The sequence below is a fragment of the Anabrus simplex genome, chromosome 1 (genome assembly GCF_040414725.1).
Source record: "Anabrus simplex isolate iqAnaSimp1 chromosome 1, ASM4041472v1, whole genome shotgun sequence".
Lineage (NCBI taxonomy): Eukaryota > Metazoa > Arthropoda > Insecta > Orthoptera > Tettigoniidae > Anabrus > Anabrus simplex.
In genome coordinates, this window is record NC_090265.1 from 709,471,669 (window position 1) to 709,484,346 (window position 12,678).

Genomic DNA, 12,678 nt, shown 5'->3' on the forward strand with positions numbered 1-12,678 from the left:
TCATGACCCAGAATAATAGACAAGATAAGAGAGGTCATAGGTGATGGATACACTAAAAGCCACATTCAAGGATAATGGTTACAATAATACTGAAACTGACTTGGGCCCTACAAATCAAAGGAAAGAATAAGCAACCATCACAGAATTGTTTCTATTACACTCTCATTGCCACACAATGAATTGCTAAGATACTCTGCAAGTAAAGTATGAAGACCAATTTGGCACATTCTTTGAAAATATGCATATGGAGAAAGAAACTGACTCTAAAATCATTATCATGGTCTCCCTCTACTTCTCTTACCCTCCAAGACTGAGTCCATTATTCTTCTAGGTAACCTATCCTCCTTCATGCGCCTTGATGAAGCCTGTTTATGTGCACCGTTTCATCAATCAAGTGCATTCTTAATTTCGCCTTTATCTCCTCATTTTGAGCACCCTCCTGCCATTGTTCCCATCTGCGTGTACGAGCTATCATTCTCGCTACTCTCATGTCTTACTTCTAACTTATGAGTAAGATATCCTGAATCCATCCAGCTTTCACTCCCGTAGAGCAAAGTTGGTCTGGAAACAGACCGGTGTACAGATAATTTCATCCAGGAGCTGACGACTTCTTTCTTACAGAATACTGTCAATTGCAACTTAAGCTCACTGCATTAGCTTTGCTGTACCTTGATTCAATCCCACTTACTATATTACAATCCTGGCAAAACACACATTCTAAATACTTGAAATGATCTACCTATTCCACTTTTGTATTCCCAACCGGACATTCAGTTTTCTTAGGTTTCTTTCCTACTGATATCACTTTAGTCTTAGAAAAGCTAATTTTCATATCGACCTCATTGCACCTATTTTCAAGTTTCGAGATATTAGACTGCAGGCTTTCCGTACAGTCTGCCATTAAGATTCAAAGGAAAGCAGCACGATTTGATGTGGGTGATTTCCGACAAAGGAGTAGTGTTATGAAAGTGCTGCAAACTTTGGGCTGGGAAGACTTTGGTGTAAGGAGATGAGATGCTTGACTATGTAGTATGTAATAGGTTGAGAAAAAGATCCACTTAATCAGTACATTTTTTAATTTGTGATCATTTATTGTCACATCGTGGAACTAGTTTCAAGCATATTATGGTCATCTTCAGCCACTTATAATTAAAATGTCAATGTTTTAAGAACAAGATTTATTACTGTTGCATGTAAGAAGTCAAACATTGACAATTTTTATTACAATTGCACTAACTCGAGCCAGGCTTTCGGCAATGATGGGAAACGAAAGCAAGGCCTAGGACAGGGAAGGAAGCATTCATAGTCTTAATGTACAGTGCCATCATTTGCCTGGCATGAAAATCGGAAACCATGGGAAACCAACTTCAGGGCAGTAGACGGTAGGGTTTAAACCACTAACTCCCGAATAAAAGCACACGGCTCTACGGCAACTTGCTCAGTATTAGCAAGTCAATATGAGAGTTTAACCAAGTCACTATGTGCCACAAGCTCCCCCCGAAGTCAAACTGGAAAAAAATAAAGTCAATTACAGCAGGTACTCACATCTCGACTGGGGACGCAGATAGGAGTTCCTTCCTTGACGATACCAGCTTCAACCATCACACCCATAACGATTGGATCTCGAGAATTAAATATAAACTGTAAACAAAATTGAAACAATATTAGAATTATTTGTCAATTAATTGTCCACACTGCCAACAAAATAATATGTCTGGATTAAAATATTTTGCAGTTAGTCCATACAACATTCTATACTCAACCATAAGTGACTTAAAGGTGGGAGGTACACCTATTACTAGCTTAAATTTATGAAAATTCAAATTCTCATTATTCAGCAAATGCAACTGCTACTTCAGTTAAATTTTCCATGCTCACCATAAATTGGTTATCATTCAAGAAATAATGATTGGTAGAGCCCCCATTTATATGCATAATCAAATAGGTAAAAAAAAAAAAAAACACCAGCCTGTAATATGCTAACACAAATGAACAAAATTCAAATAAACTACTGTATCTGTTTTCTGGGAAATGCCCGCCTGGTGGCCGTGATCGTTAAGGCGCTGAAGTCTAAACGGTCTGACACTGTGGTTAGCCAATTCGAGTTTTGTTGGTTGAAAACATTTTTACCATCAGAATGTTGGTCAGCAGGGTAGGGGAGGTGGTGGTATACAATTTCTAATCACTAGACTGCTTGCCAAAAGCCTGGATTAAATTCCAAACCTCTCAAATCAAATCAAATCAAAATCTCTTTATTTGCAAATGAGGTGTTTACCTCGGTGGCAAATGGTACACTAAAATACATTATTGTCAAGCACTAAATATTAAATTAACAAGAGAAGAAAATTTTCCTATAATACAATATTATACAATTTATGCTAACAATGTTTTCTATTAAACACACAGCTCATCCTTAATAAATTTATATTGTTTACAAAATTCTACTTATAATATCTCCTGTACTACTTACAAATATAGTCAACTGATATACAGTACGTGGAATTACTTCAAATGATACTATACAACTGGTATAAGATTAATATTTACATTGCATTTATTTATTTACTATTTTTTTTTTTTTTTACCCATTCTGGATCCTAAGTAGCATAACGACCTGCTGCGTCTTAACCAGAGCCCCTTTTGCCACCACTTTTCAGAGTTCCTGAAAGGCCTTCACAGTTACCGTAGCGGTCCCAGGGCCCTCGAAGTCCCCGCTGTACTTCACCCCTACAGGCAGTCCCCTACTTTGGCTGTCCAAACTCCTTAGACCAGGGGATGGAATTAATTTATTCATACACATTTTTAAAATTTACAATAACCTGCACTGGTCGAATGCCCTCTAACACTTCATTTATTTTCTCTGTTGCTGTTTATTCTCTTCTTGAATATCTGTACAGATTTTGGAAAAGGATCAAACACTACCCCTGGTAAACTGTTCCACTCCTTCACACCCTTCCCAATGAATGAAAATTTACCCCAATCGCTTCTGCTAAAATTCCTTCTAATTTTATATTTGTGGTCAGTCCTGCCGATATAATTATTTTCCAACTGAAGCCTCTCACGGATATCTCCCCAGGCTTCTTCTCCTGTATAGGCTCTATATAATCCTGTAAGTCTAGTTTTCTCCCTTCTCTTACTTAAAGTTTCCCACCCAAGTTCCTTTAACATTTCTGATACACTACTCTTTCTCCTGAAATCCTCTGTTACAAATCTTGCTGCTTTCCTCTGCACACTATCTATTTCTTTTATTAGGTATTCTTGGTGAGGATCCCAAACACTGTTTGCATATTCCAATAATGGATGAACCATATTCAAGTAACTTTTTTCTTTTAATTCTTTGTTGCATCCTTTAAGTAGCCTCATTATGACATGTAACGATCTGTATGCTTTCCCAACAATGTCATCTCCACAGTGCACATATGGAGTGAGGGCATACGACGCTGCTGATGGTGATTCGGTCGTCGGATGGAGTTGTTAAGCCTTTAGCAGACCCCTTGGTGCTATTCGACAGGAGTAGGCTATGTGCCGGCACTGGATTTCACCCTCTCCCTACTATCATATATCACTTCATTCATTTCATCTCATTAACTCCTCTCATGAGGCTGACATCAGGAAAGGCATCCGGTCATTAAAAAATAAAAATAAAAACGCCACGACAGATTCATCTCACCTCATACCTCACCCTGCAGAAAAACAGGACAAGGGTTGGACAAACATCCGTTTTCTGGGAAATCTTATCTTATTCATGGCTATGACAAAATATACAGAAATTTGTCCTGAGATTTTCCTATATCTGTCAATGAAAAATGCTTTATACTATGAAAATGTCCTTTCTACATCACATGAAGGAGCATGTGATAAACACCACAATTCTTCTTTGGTGAATTTCTCATCTATTTCAGTTTTTTCCCGAAACCGAGTTTTATTAATTTCACAGACTGTTCCATATCTGAGATTTCTATTTAATACCTGACCAAGATTACCAAATGCAATTTTAACAAAACTATGTGCTTCCTGAGACAATACGACCTGTGTAATATTATTTCACAAAAAGCATGGGTATTCCCATGGTACATAGTCTTATTATTTTTATACCTGAGTGCAGAGATTTTATTAATTAATTACTAGGAATTATCCAATGATGGAAAGGGGGCAAGTAATAATTTAATTTGACAGTTACAAGTAAAATATACACTTCACATTTCTCCTCCTCGAGCTCCTGCTGATCAGGGGTTTCTCCTTCTTGCATTACACTTTATAGAATCGATCCACCTTGTTCTAGGTCTCCCTCTTGCTCTCTTTCCCTCAAACTTCATCTCCATCATCTGTTTTGATATTCTTTTCTCCTCCATCCTCTTTACATGTCCAAACCACCTTAGTTTACTCCTATAAATTCTCTCATTTAGGCTTTCCATTCCAACCTCCTATCTTCAATCTTCATTTTGAAATCTTTCATTGTCTTTCCTATCATACTTCTTAGGTATTTCATTTCGCTGGCTTGAATTCTACTCTCAGCTACATTTTGCATTAAAATGTTAAAATATGCATTTACATGCAATATCAAACTGTATCTGAAGCTGTGACTTATGTGAAATATATAATAGTGCAAAACGGCAAATGTTTTGAGAAATATTACAAATATGGCTCAAAATGCAAAATTATTTATCTTTAAGCAAAATCGTGAAATAACTGATGAAATTATGTGGAGTTACTCCTTCATCCAAGAAGCATAATAAAAGGTGATTTAAAAATGATGAAGCCTCTCATCTAATAAAGCAAATTCCCATCCTATGAGAACTTTCAACGTCAGAATATATTGAACCATTTCCTGTAGATCAGGTTAGGATATTGATGCGATTACCATTTTTTTCCTAAAATCAGAATATGGGCATTTTGTGAAAGCTGCAGCGAAGGCTTTATGGATCCCAGTCAGTAAGGTCGATAGTAACGGGACATTTTCAACGTATTGTAATGTAATATCTGACAGGAGAACAGCTCTGACTCCCAGTAATATGGAACTCATGGTATCTCTGTCTTTTTCCGACTGGTGTGTAAATTGTGTAGGTGGGCAGGATCAAATATGTCCAAATATCCATGCTTTGTTATATGCAATATGTGTTCTCAGCAGTAAAACCCTTGTTTCTTTTACATATGTAAAAATAAAATGTGATGTTTTTATTGCAAATAAGCTATCAACAGCCTTTTTGTTTACCATTTATTGCTGAAAGGTGGAAATAAAATAAGTAACATTTTTGAGGAAATAAAATAAAAATAGCAAAAAATATACCAAAGGAACTTCTTTAAAATGACAAAATTAGGCAAAGATTCTCACCATAAACAGGTGCCTCCACTGATACCTAAACATGTTACAAAAAAAACCACAATACATAATCATTATAGACTGTTATGCCTTTCAGCGTTCAGTCTGCAAGCCTCTGTGAATTTACTAAACGTTGCCACAATCCTCTATTTGCAACTAGTGCTGCAGCCTCATTTAGTTCTTTACCTCTTTAAATCGTTAGAAACTGAGTCTAACCATCGTCATCTTGGTCTACCTCTACTTTTCTTACCCTGCATAACAGAGTCCATTAGTCTCCTAGATAACCTATCCTCCTAGGGACTCCTTGGAAACAACTTGGCAAAAAAAAAAAAAAAAAAAAAAAAAAAAAAGAAAGAAGCATTTTGCAGATTTTTTGAAAGCCCAGTAATTGCCTGTAAATCCTTTCTTTATTAAATGAGATTAGCACTCTAAACACTAAAATAATTCATTGAATTTTTACAGAATTATTTTCCTGAAAAGATTTAAAGAATTACATCAGCAACATATGCAAGAATCAATTTTCTATTTACTTATAAATTAGTTGTGTCATAGAAGGAACGAACCTAGAACATGACCAAAATATGGCTTCTGATTGAGATAGCTATATAGCAAGTGGAGATGCAATTCTCCCCTAGTACGTCGACACTGCATTGTGCTTATCATATGTATGGCTTGCAGTGGTGTCGCTACCGGCATGCTAGCCGGCCAGTGTCTTAGAAAAGGTGTGGTATCCAACTGATGAGCCCATGCCGCACTCTGGGAGAAACACTGGTAATTTTTGACGACTGAGTTTCCTGAATTTTAATTTGAACCCAGAACATGTTGTTTATGACATACATGGCCATTTAAAAAAACATACCTTTTAAGGTGGTGGAGAATTTTTTTCCTACTAGATTAAAGTGGAAGTACATTCTATAAAAACAAAGCCATCTCCGTACAGGTCTTGAAAGCCCTTGGAGGAGTGGGAGGTAAAGACTTCTACTATCCATAACCTCGAAACTACTGTATCAAAGTTTATAATTTTCATGTTCCACAAGACCTTAAAACACTCTCAAAAAACACATAATTGGCCATACATATAATGAAAACCGATTATTACTACTTTCCTTAAATTGTACATGTACAATTCAGGGGTGGTAGATAGAGAAAGGGCAAGCCGCACATACATGGAAGTGGCTCTATCCCCACATGCATGTGCATATAAACTCTACTGAATATTTACATATATGTAGACAATTTTAAATTTACATATTTACACTCCAAACACTGTCATCTTAGAATAATAATTATCATCTCGATTTATTCAATAGATATTAGAGTAAGAAGACCAAGCCATTTATACTCTCACTCATACCCCTGTATACACACTCACCGTCTTGAGGAATTACACAACATTTGAAAATCAACTAGGATCTAATTTAACATCAGTCTATTTTGTCTTAATTTTCACCAATTGCTTTTAATTTTATACAAGTGTTCAACAAATTATTGATAGATTTTCAAGACAGTGATTTATATTAACTGAATATTAGATCACAACTATTTTCACGTATTATGCTATCTATTTTTGTTATATGTATGGCAATTTAGTTTTTTAAGTGTTTTAAGATCTTATAGCTGATGATGGCCTAATATCAACAGGCCAAAACTAGTACCAAGATTAAAATAAATTGAAGTACTAATTTTATTGTATTGATTAGGTGGATTATCTAATTTGTCTACAATAATCTCGGAACTAAGCGGGAAAGAGTGGTTAGCTCTATGCCTGGCCGCCTTTACCCCTCATGAATTAATCTAATACCAATTTTGGCATAGGCTGAGTGAACCTCAGGTCATGTGCCGTTCCAGAAGAGGAAATCTCATTTCATAAACTCTTTTGACTTCCTGAACGGGAATCAAACGCATTTTCTTCCCAGCAAACTGCGTGCCCCTTTACCACCTCGGCTATATTCTATGAAAAAATTTAATTAAAAATGCTATATTTTGACCCACAAAAGTGCAATGATTTTCTTTCGCCTGTACAAAGCAGTATTGAGTTTCACAACAACATACCTGAGGCAAGACTTTGAGTTTACACGGGAAGACAGCTATGTGCTTGAACTCTTCCCTCTTTCTCTGTTTCAGTTCTTCTCTGTAGGCCATGAACTTGTCAAACAAGTGATAGATGATGTCCGCTTGGAATATCTTTACTCCGAGAGTGTCGGCAAGCTCCTGCGCATCACGCTCTACCTTCACGTCGAAGGCCAAGATCGTTGCATACCTGTGAGAAGAAAAAAAAGATTGAGCTAAAATTAATACACACTACGTTATTTCACTAAAAATTGAATTTTAACTATTTTGTAAAAGTGACAAGAGACTTTCTTTCTAAAAGGGTCAGTGTCCAATCCATCTCCCACTAACTGAGTCTTCAACTTCCTAATAAATTCCAACATTTTAATGGATTTTCTAATTTCTGTGTTGTTAAAACATTTCTCCACCACATTATTTTTATTAAGAATCAACCTTGTTGTTGTTGTCGTCGTCGTCAATGACAGGTCAGATGCCTCATCGAATAACACAATCTGCTATTGATGGCAGCATTCTTCATTTCCCTTTTTAAAACGTACAGAATGCAACTTTAAAAGGAGAATACTTTGATTAAACTTGGTCCCGTACACTGTTCTATTACAAGAAGCAATAATAATACAGTAAAACCTCATTAATCCAGACCCTGGTAAGCCAGACTTCACTTAATCCAAACCGAAGAAAAGGAACTTCGTGAAAATGCAGAATGCAAGGTTTTTTTTTTTTTTTTTTTTTTTTTTTTTTTCCAAAATGGCGCCCGGTAATGACGACGTAGTATTTTATTCTCCGAGTAAATTAACCGTAAAATGTGACGAAAAGTGCGGAAAATGTCGAAAATTAGTGAAAAATGGAATGTTGTGTGATTCATGTGATCGATGGTGGCATTATAAGTGCGGAAATTGCCCTAGAGACGTAAAAGCTAATGAAAATGTTGACTGGATTTGTGAGCAGTGTGTTCGGAATGTTGTTGTTGGGGACGGCGTTGAAGAAGCACCGAAAACAGTCGATGAGGAATATAAAAGTGCATTAGAAATTATAAACATTCTAAAAAAGGACAATGAGACTCTTAAAGTTGAAAATCAAGAATTAAAAGAAATACTGCGATCGCTAGAATTTGGGACTGACCATTCTTCGAGTGATATACCGGTACAAGTAACAAACTCGAGCACGTGGTGTCAAGTAGTTCGTGGATGGCCGGCTAAGAAGAAATCTACAACTGAATTTCCGGAAATAAACATTAGAAATAGGTTTTCTGCCCTAAATAATTTAATCCTGGAAGAAAGTGATCGCGCGCGTGAAACCAAATCATCGCGATCCGTTGCCGTGCCGAGTTTGAAATTTAGGCCTAGAATTCAGATTCAAGACCCAGTTAGGCCTAAATCAGCGAAGGTAGCTGTGTTTGGTGATAGCCAAGGAAGGGGAATTGCGGGAGTGATTAACGACGAGAATATAGCAGCAACCGGAGAAATATATCCAGGAGCTTCTATCAGCAGGGTTGTGGAAAACGTAGAAGCAGCAACTAGGAACTTCGGGAGCGGCGATGCAGTGCTTATCATCGGTGGGACGAACGACGTAGCTCGCGACGACGCCAAGAATGTAAGATCACAACTTAAACATACACTAGGGAAGCTGACCCACACTAACGTTTTTGTAGTGAACGTGCCCCACAGGCATGATTTGAGTAGAGATTCCTGTGTGAACATTGAAGTGGACAAGGTCAATACAGATATTGTTAAAATTTGTAAACATTTTCGGAATACTCAGGTTATTGAATGCAGCAGCTTTGAGAGATACTGTTATACAAAACATTGCCTCCATCTAAACAATTCAGGTAAACGAAAGATAGGAAATATTGTTCTAGATTTTATTAATCTTAAGATATGTACTGTAAAACAGGCAACTCCCTTGAGTTATAATACTGACCAGGAAAACTAGTAGAAAGAGCCAGTTATACTTTAAGCTGGCTCAGTCAACTAGAAAAAGAAACTCAGGATAGTAAGGAATTTCAAGTTACCCAATTGCAACAGTCAAGTTTTAGGGAGGAAGGGGGTCTGAGATTGCTCTTGGTAAACTGTCAAAGTGTAGTAAATAAACAATTAAAATTCGGTACATTGATGGAATCTTATGAGACTGATGTGGTGATAGGAGTGGAATCGTGGTTGAAAGAAGGGGTGGGTAATAGAGAAGTATTTCCAGAAGGGTACACAGTCTATCGTAGAGACCGAGGAGATAAAAAGGGAGGGGGGGTGTTTATTCTGGTGAAGGAAACTTACTGTTCACATGAATGGTTTACCGATGAAAGGGATGAAATATTAGGGATAAAATTAGTTTGTGATAATATGAAGGAGGTGGGAATTATAGGAACATACAGGCCTGGAAGAGAGGCAAGAGACATGGAAATCTTTGAAAAAATAATAGATTATACTTGTAAAAACAATAATAATGATATGGTAATAATTGGGGGAGATCTAAATTTGCCTGAAGTTGAATGGAAAGGAGCTGCAAGTGAAGCCCATGAACAGAAACTGGCAAATAAGTTAATTTGGGAGGGAGGATTTACACAAGTAGTACAAGAACCGACTCGTCTCAATAACTTACTAGATGTATTCTTGGTTAAACCATGGGAAAATGTTGATAAAACTGAGGTAATTGAAGGAATAGGAGACCATAAGGCTGTAATAATGGATGTAGGACTCGTACCAAAAAGGCTTAATAAGAGGGTTACACAAGACAAGAAATTGTACAGAAAAACTAAAGTTGATGAATTTGGGATTTACCTTAACTCACAATTCAGTTGTTGGATAAGTGAAGGGAGTAACGTGGATACACTTTGGGCTAAATTTAAAGGAATTATTTGGGAAGGAGAGAAGAGATTTGTACCTGTTAAGAAGGGTAAAATGACCTCAGACCCTGTTTATTATACAAGGGAAATAAGAAAATTAAAAAGAAAATGTAGAATAGTAAACAGGAAAATCAAAGAGGGTAGGGAGAGTAGAGAAACTAGAAAACAGCTAATGAGGGAACTGAATAGAGTGAAAAAGGAAGCAAAAGAGAATTATATGAATGGCATACTTCAAGAGGGTAATGACCACAAAGGGAAATGGAAAAAGCTGTATTCATATATCAGGAATCAAAAAGGAAAAGGAATCCAAATTCCTACAATGGTGGGAGAAGGGGGTGAACACTATTTAACAGATACTGAGAAAGCAAACCTATTTAGTAGGGAATTTAGAGATTCAGTAGATGATTGTCAAGAGTTGGAAACCGAAACAGAAGATAGAGAGGGAGAGAGACAGAGGGAAACAAGAAGCTTCTCATTCACAAACGAAGATATTTTCAGAGAAATCCAACTGCTTCAGCAAGGAAAAGCAGCAGGGAGTGATCAAATTACTGGGGAGGTATTAAAGACAATGGGGTGGTACATAGTGCCTTATTTAAAATTTCTCTTTGACTATGTCATAAATAATAGTGTAATACCAAAGGAATGGAAGGAATCTATAATAATACCAATTTATAAAGGAAAGGGTGATAAAAGGAAACCAGAGAACTACAGACCAATCAGCCTGACCAGTATAGTTTGTAAAATTCTGGAGAGTTTAATATCGAAGTACATCAGAGGGATATGTGATGATAAAAATTGGTTCATGAGGAGCCAGTATGGATTTAGAAAGAAATTTTCTTGTGAGGCACAACTGGTGGGATTTCAGCAGGACATATCAGATCAGTTGGATTCAGGAGGTCAGTTAGATTGCATAGCCATAGATCTTTCCAAAGCCTTTGATAGAGTGGAACATGGAATATTATTAAAGAAATTGGAGGGAATAGGATTGGACGTAAGGGTTACACGTTGGATAAAAGCATTTTTAAATTCAAGGGTTCAGAAAGTCAAAGTAGGAAATAATGTATCTCAGGAAGAGAAAGTTTGGAAGGGAATTGCACAGGGTAGTATAATCGGTCCGTTACTTTTCTTAATATACGCAAATGATTTAGGGAACAATATAACATCAAAAATAAGATTGTATGCAGATGACATAATTGTTTATAGAGAAATAAACAACATTGAGGATTGTTCTGAATTACAAAGGGACCTTGAAAGTATCCAACAATGGGTTGAAGAAAATAATATGAAGGTTAATGGAGGCAAATCAACTGTTACAACTTTTACAAACAGGAGCTTTAAAACTGAATTTGAATATACTTTGGATGAGGTAGTTATCCCAAAAGATGGCAAGTGCAAATACTTAGGTGTGAGATTTGAAAGTAATTTGCACTGGAAGGGTCATATTGATGACATTGTTGGGAAAGCATACAGATCATTACATGTCATAATGAGGCTACTTAAAGGATGCAACAAAGAATTAAAAGAAAAAAGTTACTTGAGTATGGTTCGTCCATTATTGGAATATGCAAACAGTGTTTGGGATCCTCACCAAGAATACCTAATAAAAGAAATAGATAGTGTGCAGAGGAAAGCAGCAAGATTTGTAACAGGGGATTTCAGGAGAAAGAGTAGTGTATCAGAAATGTTAAAGGAACTTGGGTGGGAAACTTTAAGTAAGAGAAGGGAGAAAACTAGACTTACAGGATTATATAGAGCCTATACAGGAGAAGAAGCATGGGGAGATATCCGTGAGAGGCTTCAGTTGGAAAATAATTATATCGGCAGGACTGACCACAAATATAAAATTAGAAGGAATTTTAGCAGAAGCGATTGGGGTAAATTTTCATTCATTGGGAAGGGTGTGAAGGAGTGGAACAGTTTACCAGGGGTAGTGTTTGATCCTTTTCCAAAATCTGTACAGATATTCAAGAAGAGAATAAACAGCAACAGAGAAAATAAATGAAAGGTTAGAGGGCATTCGACCAGTGCAGGTTATTGTAAATTTTAAAAATGTGTGTGAATAAATTAATTCCATCCCCTGGTCTAAGGAGTTTGGACAGCCAAAGTAGGGGACTGCCTGTAGGGGTGAAGTACAGTGGGGACTTCGAGGGCCCTGGGACCGCTACGGTAGCTGTGAAGGCCCTTCAGGAACTCTGAAAAGTGGTGGCAAAAGGGGCTCTGGTTAAGACGCAGCAGGTCGTTATGCTACTTAGGATCCAGAACGGGTAAAAAAAAAAAAGTAAATAAATAAATGCAATGTAAATATTAATGTTATACCAGTTGTATAGTATCATTTGAAGTAATTCCACATACTGTATATCAGTTGACTATATTTGTAAGTAGGACAGGATATATTATAAGTAGAATTTTGTAAACAATATAAATTTATTAAGGATGAGCTGTGTGTTTAATA

General features: G+C 36.7%; 1 protein-coding gene across 3 annotated transcripts in view; it reads right to left on the reverse strand.

Moving 5' to 3' along the window:
- eIF5B (eukaryotic translation initiation factor 5B) overlaps nucleotides 1-12,678 on the reverse strand; it is a 501,408-nt gene that overhangs the window by 158,733 nt on the left and 329,997 nt on the right. For all 3 annotated transcript variants that reach the window (XM_067136000.2, XM_068225162.1, XM_067136001.2), the window contains exons 19-20: nucleotides 7,373-7,580; nucleotides 1,546-1,641 (exon numbers count right to left, since the gene is read on the reverse strand). In XM_067136000.2, the coding sequence (XP_066992101.2) occupies nucleotides 1,546-1,641; nucleotides 7,373-7,580 (304 nt within the window). The remainder of the gene's footprint in view (nucleotides 1-1,545; nucleotides 1,642-7,372; nucleotides 7,581-12,678) is intronic.